Here is an 18499-nt window from a genome sequence, read left to right as displayed (position 1 = left end):
AACGTTGTTGAAGCTCGAGCTCAAATGACTCACCGTCATCATGAGGGACTGTCTTGTCCCTGACTCCGGGGCATAATATAAGTCACTCAGATCAGCTGTTTAGTTAACGTTTCACCTCAGCTCTCTAATTTCGTTTTAGATGAGGCTACCCCCGTGACTGACTGGACAACACCACGAGTCCAAATGGAACCCTATTCCCTATATAGTGCACTACTATAGACCAGAGCCCTATTCCCTATATAGTGGCACTACTATAGACCAGAGCCCTATTCCCTATATAGTGCACTACTATAGACCAGAGCCCTATTCCCTATATACTGCACTACTTCTGACCTGAGCCCTATGGCACCCTATTCCCTATATAGCGCATTACTATAGACCAGAGCCCTATTCCCTATATACTGCACTACTTCTGACCAGAGCCCTATTCCCTATATAGTGCACTACTATAGACCAGAGCCCTATTCCCTATATAGTGCACTACTATAGACCAGAACCCTATTCCCTATATAGTACACTACTATAGACCAGAACCCTATTCCCTATATAGTGCACTACTTCTGACCAGAGCACTATTCCCTATATAGTGCACTACTTCTGACCAGAGCCCTATTCCCTATATAGTGCACTACTTCTGACCAGAGCCCTATTCCCTATATAGTGCACTACTTTAGACCAGAGCCCTATTCCCTATATAGTGCACTACTTCTGACCAGAGCCCTATTCCCTATATAGTGCACTACTATAGACCAGAGCCCTATTCCCTATATAGTGCACTACTTCTGACCAGAGCCCTATTCCCTATATAGTGCACTACTTCTGACTAGAGCCCTATTCCCTATATAGTACACTACTATAGACCAGAGCCCTATTCCCTATATAGTGCACTACTTCTGACCAGAGCCCTATTCCCTATATAGTGCACTACTTCTGACCAGAGCCCTATTCCCTATATAGTACACTACTATAGACCAGAGCCCTATTCCCTATATAGTGCACTACTATAGACCAGAGCCCTATTCCCTATATACTGCACTACTTCTGACCTGAGCCCTATGGCACCCTATTCCCTATATAGCGCATTACTATAGACCAGAGCCCTATTCCCTATATAGTGCACTACTTCTGACCAGAGCCCTATTCCCTATATAGTGCACTACTTTAGACCAGAGTCCTATTCCCTATATAGTGCACTACTTTAGACCAGAGCCCTATGCCCTATATAGTGCACTACTTCTGGCCAGACCCCTATTCCCTATATAGTGCACTACTATAGACCAGAGCCCTATTCCCTATATAGTGCACTACTATAGACCAGAGCCCTATTCCCTATATACTGCACTACTTCTGACCTGAGCCCTATGGCACCCTATTCCCTATATAGCGCATTACTATAGACCAGAGCCCTATTCCCTATATAGTACACTACTATAGACCAGAACCCTATTCCCTATATAGTACACTACTATAGACCAGAACCCTATTCCCTATATAGTGCACTACTTCTGACCAGAGCACTATTCCCTATATAGTGCACTACTTCTGACCAGAGCCCTATTCCCTATATAGTGCACTACTTCTGACCAGAGCCCTATTCCCTATATAGTGCACTACTTTAGACCAGAGCCATATTCCCTATATAGTGCACTACTTCTGACCAGAGCCCTATTCCCTATATAGTGCACTACTATAGACCAGAGCCCTATTCCCTATATAGTGCACTACTTCTGACCAGAGCCCTATTCCCTATATAGTGCACTACTTCTGACCAGAGCCCTATTCCCTATATAGTACACTACTATAGACCAGAGCCCTATTCCCTATATAGTGCACTACTTCTGACCAGAGCCCTATTCCCTATATAGTGCACTACTTCTGACCAGAGCCCTATTCCCTATATAGTACACTACTATAGACCAGAACCCTATTCCCTATATAGTACACTACTATAGACCAGAACCCTATTCCCTATATAGTGCACTACTTCTGACCAGAGCCCTATTCCCTATATAGTGCACTACTTCTGACCAGAGCCCTATTCCCTATATAGTGCACTACTTTAGACCAGAGCCCTATTCCCTATATAGTGCACTACTTTAGACCAGAGCCCTATTCCCTATATAGTGCACTACTTCTGACCAGAGCCCTATTCCCTATATAGTGCACTACTTTAGACCAGAGCCCTATTCCCTATATAGTGCACTACTTCTGACCAGAGCCCTATTCCCTATATAGTGCACTACTTCTGACCAGAGCCCTATTCCCTATATAGTGCACTACTTTAGACCAGAGCCCTATTCCCTATATAGTGCACTACTTTAGACCAGAGCCCTATTCCCTATATAGTGCACTACTTCTGACCAGAGCCCTATTCCCTATATAGTGCACTACTTTAGACCAGAGCCCTATTCCCTATATAGTGGTACTACTATAGACCAGAGCCCTATTCCCTATATAGTGCACTACTTCTGACCAGAGCCCTATTCCCTATATAGTGCACTACTTTAGACCAGAGCCCTATTCCCTATATAGTGCACTACTTCTGACCAGAGCCCTATTCCCTATATAGTGCACTACTTTAGACCAGAGCCCTATTCCCTATATAGTACACTACTATAGACCAGAGCCCTATTCCCTATATAGTGCACTACTTCTGACCAGAGCCCTATTCCCTATATAGTGCACTACTTCTGACCAGAGCCCTATTCCCTATATAGTGCACTACTTTAGACCAGAGCCCTATTCCCTATATAGTGCACTACTTTAGACCAGAGCCCTATTCCCTATATAGTGCACTACTTCTGACCAGAGCCCTATTCCCTATATAGTGCACTACTTTAGACCAGAGCCCTATTCCCTATATAGTGGTACTACTATAGACCAGAGCCCTATTCCCTATATAGTGCACTACTGACCAGAGCCCTATTCCCTATATAGTGCACTACTTTAGACCAGAGCCCTATTCCTATATAGTGCACTACTTTAGACCAGAGCCCTATTCCCTATATAGTGCACTACTTCTGACCAGAGCCCTATTCCCTATATAGTGCACTACTTTAGACCAGAGCCCTATTCCCTATATAGTGGTACTACTATAGACCAGAGCCCTATTCCCTATATAGTGCACTACTTCTGACCAGAGCCCTATTCCCTATATAGTGCACTACTTTAGACCAGAGCCCTATTCCCTATATGGTGCACTACTTCTGACCAGAGCCCTATTCCCTATATAGTGCACTACTTTAGACCAGAGCCCTATTCCCTATATAGTACACTACTATAGACCAGAGCCCTATTCCCTATATAGTGCACTACTTCTGACCAGAGCCCTATTCCCTATATAGTGCACTACTTCTGACCAGAGCCCTATTCCCTATATAGTGACTACTTCTGACCAGAGCCCTATTCCCTATATAGTGCACTACTATAGACCAGAGCCCTATTCCCTATATAGTGACTACTTTAGACCAGAGCCCTATTCCCTATATAGTGCACTACTATAGACCAGAGCCCTATTCCCTATATAGTGCACTACTTCTGACCAGAGCCCTATTCCCTATATAGTGCACTACTATATACCAGAGCCCTATTCCCTATATAGTACACTACTATAGACCAGAGCCCTATTCCCTATATAGTACACTACTATAGACCAGAGCCCTATTCCCTATATAGTGACTACTTTAGACCAGAGCCCTATTGTCATGTTTTGTCATATATTGTCTTGTCATTATGCTTTCCCTTCTGTTCGTTTCCCCCTGCTGGTCTTATTAGGTTCGTTCCCTCTTTCTATCCCTCTCTCTCCCCCTCCCTCTCTCACTCTCTCGCTCTCTCTTCTCTCTATCGTTCCGTTCCTGCTCCCAGCTGTTCCTATTCCCCTAATCTTCATTTAGTCTTCCCACACCTGTTCCCGATCCTTTCCCCTGATTAGAGTCCCTATTTCTTCCTTTGTGTTCCGTTCCTGTCCTGTCGGATCCTTGTATGTATTGGTCACCGTGCTGTGTTTGTGTATCGCCCAGTCGTGTCGTGTTTCCCTCAGATGCTGCGTGGTGAGCAGGTGTCTGAGTCTGCTAGGTTCAAGTGCCTTCCCGAGGCAACCTGCTGTTCAAGATCGAGTCTCCAGTCGGTTCTCGTCATTACGAGTGGAAGTTGTGTTTTTTGATTGTATTTTACTTTACTGGATTAAAGACTCTGTTTTCGCCAAGTCGCTTTTGGGTCCTCATTCACCCGCATAACACCTATTCCCTATATAGTACACTACTATAGACCAGAGCCCTATTCCCTATATAGTGACTACTTTAGACCAGAGCCCTATTCCCTATATAGTGCACTACTATAGACCAGAGCCCTATTCCCTATATAGTGACTACTTTAGACCAGAGCCCTATTCCCTATATAGTACACTACTATAGACCAGAGCCCTATTCCCTATATAGTGCACTACTTCTGACCAGAGCCCTATTCCCTATATAGTGCACTACTATATACCAGAGCCCTATTCCCTATATAGTACACTACTATAGACCAGAGCCCTATTCCCTATATAGTACACTACTATAGACCAGAGCCCTATTCCCTATATAGTGCACTACTTCTGACCAGAGCCCTATTCCCTATATAGTGCACTACTATATACCAGAGCCCTATGTAGGGTGCCATTTGGTAACAACTCATTTCCAGTAAATAACCAACAACTCTGTGTGACACATCCTGACCGGCTGCCCACTCCCAGGTTATAATAAGAGAATAACATGAGGAGGAGGCAACTGTTGTTCTTATTGGTTGTTGAAACTGAAAGTAGCCTCGACTAGACTCTAGTGTTGGCTGTTCTGGTGAGTTATCAGGCTCTTATATTATGTATAAGCAGATCCCCTACGAGAGTTGAAAACCCCTAGAGTCGATTGAGTCGATTGAAGCACCCGTGCGTTGGTCATTTTGAATATTGAATAGTTCCCGGTGTGTTTCTGCTAGATTTACCGTTTCTTGTAGTGTCTGCAGCTCAATCGTCTCTTTCCGCCAATATAACGTTTGCGCCTAAACATGGGGCTCGTGACAACTTCAGCGGAGTCATCTGGGGTAAATGTGCTGCGAATAACGTGACTTTCAAATCCCTCCGATAGACACTTCAAAACCTGTGTGTTATTCTATGCGTTTTAGCTATGATGCTATGTTATGGCCAGTGAGAGGCTTTAAAGCCCCCGGTCGGCAATATTGGCAGAAAAGCAGTCAATTTATTTAACTAGACAAGTCAGTTAAGAACAAATTCTTATTTTCAATGACTGCCTAACTTGGAACAGTGGGTTAACTGCCTGTTCAGGGGCAGAACGACATATTTGTACCTCTCAGCTCGGCGTGCAACCTTCCGGTTACTAGTCCAACGCTCTAACCACTAGGCCCCAATGAATTCCGTCAATGAATGGAATTCTGCAGTATTTACTCTAAATGTTTACAAAATTAAATGAATTTAAGTATTTTTTGTTGATGTTGTAGTTGGGACAGTAAAATTAGCACTATAATATTGAAGTAATTTCTAAATATATATTATTTCCTTTTAAACATTTTGTGTTTAATTCACATAATATAATTAACATGCATTAAAGGTGTCTGTAATATAATACAATTGTCAAAAAAATAATGTAGACATTTGTAAATGTATTTATAAAACTTCCAAAATATTATTTACGATGGAGGAGAAGTACCAAGATGGCTGCACGATGACGTCATACAGGGTTTACTGTTTGTCATACAGGGTTTATACAGGGTTTACTGTCAGTAATACAGGGTTTATACTGGGTTTACTGTCAGTAATACAGGGTTTATACAGGGTTTACTGTCAGTAATACAGGGTTTATACAGGGTTTACTGTCAGTAATACAGGGTTTATACTGGGTTTACTGTCAGTAATACAGGGTTTATACAGGGTTTACTGTCAGTAATACAGGGTTTACTATCAGTCATACATGGTTTACTGTCAGTAATAGAGGGTTTACTACCAGTCATACAGGGTTTACTGTCGGTAATACAGGGTTTACTATCAGTCATACAGGGTTTACTGTCAGTAATACAGGGTTTACTACCAGTCATACAGGGTTTACTGTCAGTAATACAGGGTTTACTATCAGTCATACAGTGTTTATACAGGGTTTACTGTCAGTCATACAGGGTTTATACAGGGTTTACTGTCAGTAATACAGGGTTTATACAGGGTTTACTGTCAGTCATACAGGGTTTATACAGGGTTTACTGTCAGTCATACAGGGTTTATACAGGGTTTACTGTCAGTCATACAGGGTTTATACAGGGTTTACTGTCAGTAATACAGGGTTTACTGTCAGTAATACAGGGTTTACTGTCAGTAATACAGGGTTTACTGTCAGTCATACAGGGTTTACTGTCAGTCATACAGGGTTTACTGTCAGTCATACAGGGTTTACTGTCAGTCATACAGGGTTTATACAGGGTTTACTGTCAGTCATACAGGGTTTATACAGGGTTTACTGTCAGTAATACAGGGTTTATACAGGATTTACTGTCAGTCATACAGGGTTTATACAGGGTTTACTGTCAGTCATACAGGGTTTATACAGGGTTTACTGTCAGTCATACAGGGTTTATACAGGGTTTACTGTCAGTAATACAGGGTTTACTCTCAGTAAAACAGGGTTTACTGTCAGTAATACAGGGTTTACTGTCAGTCATACAGGGTTTACTGTCAGTCATACAGGGTTTACTGTCAGTCATACAGGGTTTACTGTCAGTCATACAGGGTTTACTGTCAGTCATACAGGGTTTATACAGGGTTTACTGTCAGTAATACAGGCTTTATACAGGGTTTACTGTCAGTCTTACAGGGTTTATACAGGGTTTACTGTCAGTAATACAGGCTTTATACAGGGTTTACTGTCAGTCATACAGGGTTTACTGTCAGTCATACAGGGTTTATACAGGGTTTACTGTCAGTCATACAGGGTTTATACAGGTTTTACTGTCAGTCATACAGGGTTTACTGTCAGTAATACAGGGTTTACTGTCAGTCATACAGGGTTTATACAGGGTTTACTGTCAGTCATACAGGGTTTACTGTCAGTCATACAGGGTTTACTATCAGTCATACAGGGTTTATACAGGGTTTACTGTCAGTCATACAGGGTTTATACAGGGTTTACTGTCAGTAATACAGGGTTTATACAGGGTTTACTGTCTGTCATACAGGGTTTATACAGGGTTTACTGTCAGTAATACAGGGTTTATACAGGGTTTACTGTCAGTCATACAGGGTTTATACAGGGTTTACTGTCAGTCATACAGGGTTTATACAGGGTTTACTGTCAGTAATACAGGGCAAAGGATCATCAAGGCAAAGGGTGGCTACTTTGAAAGAATCTCAAATATAAAATATATTCTAATTTGTTTAACACTTTTTGGTTACTACATGATTCCATATGTGTTATTTCATAGTGTTGATTAAAAAAAAATAAAGAAAAACCCTGGATGAGTAGGTGTGTCCAAACGTTGACTTGGTACTGTATATAATTATATATACTTTTTTGTGTGTACTTTTATCCATTTCCCCTCCAACTTCATGATATTCAGTCTTGCTGCAACTCGGGAGAGGTGAAGGTTGAGAGCTCGACCCTGCCAAGAACGACCCCCACTGCTTCTTTACACAGTGCTCACCTAACTCAGAAGCCAGAGGAAACAACCGAAGTCAGCTTGAAGGCGCCCAGCCCGCCACAAGGAGTAGCTAGAGTGCCATGGGACAAGGAAATCCCGGCTGGCCAATCCCTCCTCTGACCCAGACGACGCTGGGCCAATTGTGCGCCTCTTCATGGGTCTCCCGGTCACGGCCCAGCTGTGACACAGCCTGGGATCAAACCCGGATCTGTAGTGATGCCTCAAGCTTTGCGATGCATTAGATCGCCGCGCCACTCGGGAGACCTGTTTATATATATTTTTGTATCTACAGGGGTCCTAAGATAAAAAATTAAATGTCGAAATTATCTATTTTATGACCATCTTAAAACAATTCTATACGTTAGCTTAGCGAACGCTTAGACCTGCTCTGCCTTAAAAAGCCTATGTAAATTACGATCGCCAGAATGGCCAACATTTTTTTTTAGATGCCTGTTTTGGCCTCTAAAATTAATGTATTATGATCAAGTTCGATCCCCACGGTGAATTATTTTAAAGTTTGCTACAAATTGAGATATTTCATTAAATTGTGATCCATTCTTAAAACAACAAGAATTTTGTCTTGTTGCTTTTTGTTCTATGTTGCTCAGTCTGTATGCTATGTCCTGCTTGTCCTATGTTACTCTGTCTGTATGCTATGTCTTGCTTGTCCTATGTTACTCTGTCTGTATGCTACGTCTTGCTTGTCCTATGTTACTCTGTCTGTATGCTACGTCTTGCTTGTCCTATGTTACTCTGTCTGTATGCTACGTCTTGCTTGTCCTATGTTACTCTGTCTGTATGCTACGTCTTGCTTGTCCTATGTTACTCTGTCTGTATGCTACGTCTTGCTTGTCCTATGTTACTCTGTCTGTATGCTACGTCTTGCTTGTCCTATGTTGCTCTGCATGTGCTCACTGCTCAATGATTGTCTATATTGTAATTGTTTTTAATAACCTGCCCAGGGACTGCGGTTGAAAATTAGCCGGCTGGGTAAAACCAGCACTTTTACTGAAACGTTGATTAATGTGCACTGTCCCTGTACAAATAAAATAAATTCAAACTCAAACTCAATATATGAAGAATGGTACTCAGTGATGTGTTGTATTGGATTAGCAACGAACATAACTTATTTATTTTATTAACTTATTTGTATCCAGGACAAAGAGTTAATTTCTTTGCCACATTTTTTTTGCGGTTTTACTTGAATGCTTCAATCTCAGTACGAGACATACAACCAAATCCCTCTCTGCTTAAAGGACGATGGTCACTCACACTCTCACTGTTCCTGTAAAAATAAAATAAACTCAAACTCAATAACACTGAGAGAGAGATATATGTCATTAAATACTGATCCATTCTGACTATTTGTCGTCACACAGGACCACGTGCTGCTGGTTTCAATGTCTATGGCTTCGACCTACAGGGTATAATAACAGACAATATGACTGCATACTTATAGAGTACCACAGTATGAGTCATAATACCCAGAAAACCTAGGGGTCAAACAAGGAAATAGTTCCAATTGTTTTTTCCACCATTAATTTCCCCCCATTGGGGGATTTTAGAAACACATAAAATAAGGGCTGTGTTTTGTGTAGGTCTACCCTGACGTGGCGTTTTGATAACCATGTCAAATCTGAGAGTAAATAGATCCGAATATATTGATAAAAGTCACCCTGTCCAAAGATATTGACATGAAAGGCTAAGGGTCAGGGTAAACCTACACAAAACTCAGCCCTTATTTTAAGTGTTTCCAAAAGAATCCCTATGGAAAAAATGACTGAAGGAGTAAGGTTTGCAACCATTTCCCTGTTTGACCATTAGGCGGCTCAATACAGTGAAGAGGGAGGATATGAGTTTTGAGGCATTGTGCTATTTTCACCATCAGAGGGCGCCATTGATCAATGGAACCTGAGTATTCACTCCGTCCCTCTGTAAATGTTTACATTCTAGTAGTTTAGCAAATGCTCTTATCCAGAGCGACTTACAGGAGTAATTAAGGTTAAGTGCCTTGCTCAAGGGCACATTAACAGATTTTTCACATAGTTGGCTCGGGGATTCGAACCAGTGAACATTTCAGTTACTGGCCCCAACATTCTTAACTGCTAGGCTACCTGCCACCCCTATACCCTCTCTCGTAGGCAAGCTGATGTTCACTGAGTGATGAGGAAGGACTAAACAGTATATCTTTAGAGAATGATAGTGTCTCCTGTTCCAAATGTTTCCCTATTCCCTATATACACTTTGGTCAAAAGTAGTACACTATATAGGGAAATGGGAGTAATTTGGGACGAAGAGGTCAAGTGAGTATTGAAGACTTGTATTACTTAAACTAGTATGGTTCATAACACCATACCTAGCTGTTAGCTACTAACAGATTCTCTACAGGTCCAGACTATAACACTATACTATAACACTATACCTAGCTGTTAGCTACTAACAGATTCTCTACAGGTCCAGACTATAACACTATACTATAACACTATACCTAGCTGTTAGCTACTAACAGATTCTCTACAGGTCCAGACTATAACACTATACTATAACACTATACCTAGCTGTTAGCTACTAACAGATTCTCTACAGGTCCAGACTATAACACTATACTATAACACTATACTATAACACTATACCTAGCTGTTAGCTACTAACAAATTCTCTACAGGTCCAGACTATAACACTACTATAACACTATACCTAGCTGTTAGCTACTAACAAATTCTCTACAGGTCCAGACTATAACACTATACTATAACACTATACCTAGCTGTTAGCTACTAACAGATTCTCTACAGGTCCAGACTATAACACTATACCTAGCTCTTAGCTACTAACAGATTCCCTCCAGGTCCAGACTATAACACTATACTATAACACTATACTATAACACTATACCTAGCTGTTAGCTACTAACAGATTCCCTACAGGTCCAGACTATAACACTACTATAACACTATACCTAGCTGTTAGCTACTAACAGATTCCCTACAGGTCCAGACTATAACACTATACTATAACACTATACCTAGCTGTTAGCTACTAACAGATTCTCTACAGGTCCAGACTATAACACTATACTATAACACTATACCTAGCTGTTAGCTACTAACAGATTCCCTAAATTCCCTAGCTTCGTTAAAAACACCAGTCTCAACGTCAACAGTGAAGAGGCTCCGGGATGTTAGTGTATATTTGAATGGTAGTGTATTTTTTCAATGACTTCTTATTTAGTAAGCTCAAATGGAGAAACTATTTATGTCAAATATTTTTTTTCTTCAATTCAAATTGACCCCAACCCTGATGGAGAGATATAGAGGTGAACTACTTGTACGTGATAACAGGTTTAATATCACCTAGGGGCCTGTTGACCTTTCCCACCGGGGCACAAACGTCAATTTAACGTCTAATTGCACATTGGTTCAACGTAATTTGATTGAAATGAAACACTTGATTCAACCAGCGAGTTGTTCTTTTCTTTAAGACACGGATGTCTTAGTTTCTTGAGAACAGCTGCAGTCTTATTTTAGTCCCGATGTCCCCCGTCTCCCCATATCTTCCCCCTACAGATGTAAGATCTTAATTTGAGCCAGTTAACTACAGCAGGAAAATAATCCTTGCAGCAACAGGAAATGTGAATTATCATGTGGATGTGGCTATATAAGGTGCTATATGGTGCGATGTGGCTATATAAAGTGCTATATGGTGCGATGTGGCTATATAAGGTGCTATATGGTGTGATGTGGCTATATAAGGTGCTATATGGTGCGATATGACTATATAAGGTGCGATATGGCTATATAAGGTGCTATATGCAGAAATCACACCGTCATTTCCTGGTTACCAAAACTTTACTAATTCACCTAGTTACAGTTTGTGTGACAAAACAAGCGGTTATTGTGTAGGGAATCAAATCGAATTGTATTTGTCACAACCGGTACACCTTACCGTGAATATGCTTACTTACAAGCCCCTTAACCAACAATGTACCATCTAAACCGTAGTGAAATATATTTTCCATAACCAAAAATATTGTACTGTATTTTCAGCTGTTTAAAGCTGGTGGAAAAAACCTAAAGTAAAAAAATACATCTAAAACTTAACTTGAGCACGGAAGCGTAGAAATAATGCACATAGAACTGTCTTCTTAGACTGGCTTTGAATGAGACAGATCTATAACTCACATTTCTATGTGAATTTGGTCGGTCCCCCTCCCCCAGAAAAAAGTTACATAATCCAGCTATAATGTTTTGTAGGAGTTGATACGTTTTTCGTTGAGACCAAATCATATCGAACATTTTAAAGTGGAAATTACAAACTTTTAAATCCTGATAGGAAATTCTCAGTAACAAAATAGTGATCAAATTATGATCCTACACCTGTAGATTTCCCCCTCCTCTCCCTGAACCCGACCCTGCCACGGGTGGTATGCGGCCAAGGCTGTATGGCCCAGTGCACTACAGGCTCATGTCATGGCACGCAGGGAAAGATGCGGAGGAGCGGTACGGCCACAGACTGGCGCGAACTTGATCCGTGAGCGCACCTGCTGTTGTGCTTAGTTGAAGAATGTCAGCTATGTGGGAGAGAGAAGGAGAGAGAGAGAGAGGCAGAGAGAGAGAGAGAGAGAGAGAGGAAGAAATTGATTGGGGGATAGAGAGAGAAGTGTTAACCCCAGATGTCAGTCGGTCAGTCGGCCAGTTATACCCAACGCCTCGGCAACTTCTCTCTCTACCATGGCTGAAAAGCATAGCCCACCCCACCACAGACACAGGTAACTACTTTTTAAACCTGCCTTCTCTTCTTCTCTCTCTGTCAACCTTACATTGAGCCTGGATCTGTAGGGCCTTCTCTTCTTCTCTCTATTTCAACCTTACATTGAGCCTGGATCTGTAGGGCCTTCTCTTCTTCTCTCTCTGTCAACCTTACATTGAGTCTGGATCTGTAGGGCCTTCTCTTCTTCTCTCTTTGTCAACCTTACATTGAGTCTGGATCTGTAGGGCCTTCTCTTCTTCTCATTGAGTCTCTGTCAACCTTACATTGAGTCTGGATCTGTAGGGCCTTCTCTTCTTCTCTCTCTGTCAACCTTACATTGAGTCTGGATCTGTAGGGCCTTCTCTTCTTCTCTCTCTGTCAACCTTACATTGAGTCTGGATCTGTAGGGCCTTCTCTTCTTCTCTCTCTGTCAACCTTACATTGAGTCTGGATCTGTAGGGCCTTCTCTTCTTCTCTCTCTGTCAACCTTACATTGAGTCTGGATCTGTAGGGCCTTCTCTTCTTCTCTCTCTGTCAACCTTACATTGAGTCTGGATCTGTAGGGCCTTCTCTTCTTCTCTCTCTGTCAACCTTACATTGAGTCTGGATCTGTAGGGCCTTCTCTTCTTCTCTCTATTTCAACCTTACATTGAGTCTGGATCTGTAGGGCCTTCTCTTCTTCTCTCTCTGTCAACCTTACATTGAGTCTGGATCTGTAGGGCCTTCTCTTCTTCTCTCTATTTCAACCTTACATTGAGCCTGGATCTGTAGGGCCTTCTCTTCTTCTCTCTATTTCAACCTTACATTGAGCCTGGATCTGTAGGGCCTTCTCTTCTTCTCTCTATTTCAACCTTACATTGAGTCTGGATCTGTAGGGCCTTCTCTTCTTCTCTCTCTGTCAACCTTACATTGAGCCTGGATCTGTAGGGCCTTCTCTTCTTCTCTCTATTTCAACCTTACATTGAGCCTGGATCTGTAGGGCCTTCTCTTCTTCTCTCTATTTCAACCTTACATTGAGCCTGGATCTGTAGGGCCTTCTCTTCTTCTCTCTCTGTCAACCTTACATTGCGCCTGGAGCTGTAGGTCTATGAGTTTTGATAGCTTACAATGCCAAAACTGTAGCATATAGTGTCTGTAGGTTTATATAGTGTCTATATGTCTATATAGTGTCTATTGGCCTATATAGTGTCTATATAGGCCACTATAAGGTCTATATAGTGTCTATATGGTGTCTATAAGTCTATATAGTTTCTGTAGGTCTATATAGGGTCTATATGGTGTCTATATGGTGTTTATATAGTGTCTGTAGGTCTATAAGGTGTATACAGGTCTATATAGTGTCTATATAGTGTATGTAGGTCCTTATAGTGTCTATATAGTGTCTGTAGGTCTATATAGTGTCTATATAGTGTCTATAGTTCTATATAGTGTCTATAGGTCTATATAGTGTCTATATAGTGTCTATAGGTCTATATAGTGTCTATATAGTGTATGTAGGTCCTTATTGTGTCTATGTAGTGTCTATAGGTCTATATAGTGTCTATATAGTGTCTATAGGTCTATATAGTGTATGTAGGTCTATACATTGTCTGTAGGTCTATACATTGTCTGTAGGTCTATATAGTGTATGTAGGTCTATACATTGTCTGTAGGTCTATATAGTGTATGTAGGTCTATATAGTGTCTATAGGTCTATAGGGTGTCTGTAGGTCTATATAGTGTCTATAAAGTGTATGTAGGTCCTTATTGTGTCTATGTAGTGTCTATAGGTCTATATAGTGTATGTAGGTCTATATAGTGTATGTAGGTGTATATCGTGTCTGTAGGTCTATATGGTGTCTGTAGGTCTATATAGTGTCTGTCGGTCTATATAGTGTCTATATAGTGTCTGTAGGTCTATATAGTGTCTATATAGTGTCTATATAGTGTCTATATAGTGTCTGTAGGTCTATATAGTGTCTGTAGGTCTATATAGTGTCTATATAGTGTCTGTAGGTCTATATAGTGTCTATATAGTGTCTGTAGGTCTATATAGTGTATGTAGGTCTATATAGTGTCTATAGGTCTATATAGTGTATGTAGGTCTATATAGTGTCTATATAGTGTCTATATAGTGTCTATATAGTGTCTGTAGGTCTATATAGTGTCTGTAGGTCTATATAGTGTCTATATAGTGTCTGTAGGTCTATATAGTGTCTATATAGTGTCTGTAGGTCTATATAGTGTCTGTAGGTCTATATAGTGTCTGTAGGTCTATATTGTGTCTGTAGGTCTATATAGTGTATATAAAATGTATCTAGGTCTATATAGTGTCTATAGGTCTATATAGTGTCTATATACTGTATGTAGGTCTATATAGTGTCTATATAGTGTCTATATAGTGTCTGTAGGTCTATATAGTGTCTATAAAGTGTCTGTAGGTCTATATAGTGTATGTAGGTCTATAAAGTGTCCATATAGTGTCTATAGGTCTATATAGTGTCTATATCGTGTCTATATAGTGTCTATATTGTGTCTGTAGGTCTATATAGTGTCTATATGGTGTCTATAGGTCTATATAGTGTCCATATAGTGTCTATAGGTCTATATAGTGTCCATATAGTGTCTATAGATCTATATAGTGTCTATATTGTGTCTATATTGTGTCTGTAGGTCTATATAGTGTCTATATGGTGTCTATATGGTGTCTATATTGTGTCTATAGGTCTATATAGGGTCTTTATAGTGTCTATATAGTGTCTATATAGTGTCTATATTGTGTCTGTAGGTCTATATAGTGTCTATATTGTGTCTATAGGTCTATATAGTGTCTATATTGTGTCTATAGGTCTATATAGTGTCTATATTGTGTCTGTAGGTCTATATAGTGTCTATATTGTGTCTATAGGTCTATATAGGGTCTATATAGTGTATATATAGTATCTTTGTAGTGTCCATATAGTGTCTATAGGTCTATATAGTGTCTATAAAGTGTCCATATAGTGTCTATAGGTCTATATAGTGTCTATATCGTGTCTATATAGTGTCTATATTGTGTCTGTAGGTCTATATAGTGTCTATATGGTGTCTATAGGTCTATATAGTGTCCATATAGTGTCTATAGGTCTATATAGTGTCTATATTGTGTCTGTAGGTCTATATAGTGTCTATAGGTCTATATAGGGTCTATATAGTGTATATATAGTATCTTTATAGTGTCCATATAGTGTCTATAGGTCTATATAGTGTCTATATGGTGTCTATATAGTGTCTATATAGTGTCTATATGTCTATATAGGGTGTATGTAGTGTCTATATAGTGTCTATATTGTGTCTGTAGGTCTATATAGTGTCTATATTGTGCCTATAGGTCTATATAGGGTCTATATAGTGTCTATATAGTGTCTATATAGTGTCTATGTAGTGTATATATGTCTATATAGTATCTTTATAGTGTCCATATAGTGTCTATATAGTGTCTATATGGTGTCTATATTGTGTCTATAGGTCTATATAGTGTCTATATTGTGTCTATAGGTCTATATAGTGTCTATATTGTGTCTGTAGGTCTATATAGTGTCTATGTAGTGTATATATGTCTATATAGTATCTTTATAGTGTCCATATAGTGTCTATATAGTGTCTATATGGTGTCTATATTGTGTCTATAGGTCTATATAGTGTCTATATTGTGTCTATAGGTCTATATAGTGTCTATATTGTGTCTATAGGTCTATATAGTGTCTATATTGTGTCTATAGGTCTATATAGTGTCTATATTGTGTCTATAGGTCTATATAGTGTCTATATTGTGTGTCTATAGTGTCTATATTGTGTCTAGGTCTATATAGTGTCTATTGTGTCTGTAGGTCTATATAGTGTCTATATAGTGTCTATATTGTGTCTGTAGGTCTATATAGTGTCTATATTGTGTCTGTAGGTCTATATAGTGTCTATATTGTGTCTATATTGTGGTCTATATAGTGTCTATATTGTGTCTGTAGGTCTATATAGTATTGTGTCTATATAGTGTCTATATTGTGTCTGTAGGTCTATATAGTGTCTATATTGTGTCTGTAGGTCTATATAGTGTCTATAGTGTCTAGGTCTATTAGTGTCTATAGGTCTATATAGTGTCTATATTGTGTCTGTAGGTCTATATAGTGTCTATATTGTGTCTGTAGGTCTATATAGTGTCTATATTGTGTCTGTAGGTCTATATAGTGTCTATATTGTGTCTATAGGTCTATATAGTGTCTATATTGTGTCTGTAGGTCTATATAGTGTCTATATTGTGTCTGTAGGTCTATATAGTGTCTATATTGTGTCTGTAGGTCTATATAGTGTTTAAAGAGTTTCAGCCAATTTGAATTTGTTATCTGTATATTTTATCATTTCATTGAGGGTACCATCAACACCACAGGCCTTTCTGGGTTGGAGGGTTTTTATTTTGTCCTGTATTTCATTCAATGTAATTGGAGAATCCAGTGGGTTCTGGGCGTCTGTAATAGTTGAAAGTAAGATTTATATTTGATCATGCTGTTGTGCTGTTTGTTCTTTGTTATAGAGATAAAGATATTGAAGAAGTGGTTTATCTATACATCTCTGTGTTGGATAGATAACTCTTCGTGTTGTTGTTTGTTTAGTGTTTTCCAATTTTCCCAGAAGTGGTTCGATTCTATGGATTCTTCAGTTACATTGAGCTGATTTCTGACATGCTGTTCCTTCTTTTCCATAGTGTATTTCTGTATTGTTTTAGTGATTCTCCATAGTGAAGGCGTAGACTCAGGTTTTCTGGGTCTCTATGTTTTTGGTTGCTGTAATGGTTTCTACACTACTTTCCTTCTATCTAGAGCATTTCTTAATATTATTCAGTTCCTTTGGCTTTGATGCCTCATGATTGAGTATTGCTCTGTTTAAGTAGACTGTGATTTTGCTGTGGTCTGATAGGGGTGTCAGTGGACTGACTGTGAACGCTCTGAGAGACTCTGGGTTGAGGTCAGTGATAAAGTAGTCTACAGTACTACTGCCAAGAGATGAGCTATAGGTGTACCTACCATAGGAGTCCCCTGGAAGCCTACAATTGACTATGTACATACCCAGGATGTAACAGAGCTATAGGTGTACCTACTGTAGGAGTCCCCTCGAAGACTACAATTGACTATGTACATACCCAGGATGTAACAGAGCTATAGGTGTACCTACCATAGGAGTCCCCTTGAAGACTACCATTGACTATGTACAGACCCAGGATGTAACAGAGCTATAGGTGTACCTACCATAGGAGTCCCCTTGAAGACTACCATTGACTATGTACATACCCAGCATGCAACAGGAGCTGTGAACCATATTTGTTGGTTGTCTTGTCATAGTTGTGTCCAGGGTTAGGGTTAGGGTTAGGGTTAGGGTTAGGGTTAGGGTTAGGCATATTTGGGATGGAATATTGTGGACCTGGTCGTAAAGGCTGTTCAAGTCCAGGGCAGTGGGCCAGGAAAACATTATGTTTTGAGGCACAGTCCGGTCAAATGCTTGCATTCACCCGCTGTAGGGTGGAAGACCTTTTTTGTGGGAGTGACTGAACTGCCTTTTATCAGTCACTCCCTTTTATCAGTCACTCCCTTTTATCAGTCACTCCCTTTTATCAGTCACTCCCTTTTATCAGTCACTGCCTTTTATCAGTCACTCCCTTTTATCAGTCACTCCCTTTTATCAGTCACTCCCTTTTATGGGAGTGACTGAACTGCCTTTTATCAGTCACTCCCTTTTATCAGTCACTCCCTTTTATCAGTCACTCCCTTTTATGGGAGTGACTGAACTGCCTTTTATCAGTCACTCCCTTTTATCAGTCACTCCCTTTTATCAGTCACTCCCTTTTATGGGAGTGACTGAACTGCCTTTTATCAGTCACTCCCTTTTATCAGTCACTCCCTTTTATCAGTCACTCCCTTTTTCTCCCCTCTCTCTTTCTCTCTCTCTCTTTCCTTACCTGACTGGCTCATCAGTGAGACTTTACCACTGTTGTCAATGGCAACGTGTGTGTGTGTGTGTGTGTGTGTGTGTGTGTGTGTGTGTGTGTGTGTGTGTGTGTGTGTGTGTG

At 40.1% G+C, this 18499-nt stretch overlaps 1 protein-coding gene across 4 annotated transcripts in view; it reads left to right on the top strand.

The window, feature by feature from the left end:
• Positions 1-12130: 12130 nt before the first annotated feature.
• The window catches only part of aimp1b (aminoacyl tRNA synthetase complex interacting multifunctional protein 1b), a 30783-nt gene continuing 24414 nt past the window's right edge, over positions 12131-18499 (top strand). Inside the window, exon 1 of one of the 4 annotated variants that reach the window (XM_046320120.1) lies at positions 12131-12204. In XM_046320120.1, coding sequence (XP_046176076.1) covers positions 12161-12204 — 44 coding nt within the window. In that variant the 5' untranslated portion in view covers positions 12131-12160. Of the gene's footprint in view, positions 12205-12284; positions 12443-18499 lie in introns of those variants that run through there. The other 3 variants (XM_046320117.1, XM_046320119.1, XM_046320118.1) reach the window with 3 other exon arrangements.

This window comes from Oncorhynchus gorbuscha, linkage group LG21 (genome assembly GCF_021184085.1).
Source record: "Oncorhynchus gorbuscha isolate QuinsamMale2020 ecotype Even-year linkage group LG21, OgorEven_v1.0, whole genome shotgun sequence".
Taxonomy (NCBI): domain Eukaryota; kingdom Metazoa; phylum Chordata; class Actinopteri; order Salmoniformes; family Salmonidae; genus Oncorhynchus; species Oncorhynchus gorbuscha.
This window is presented reverse-complemented; position numbering and strand designations above follow the sequence as displayed.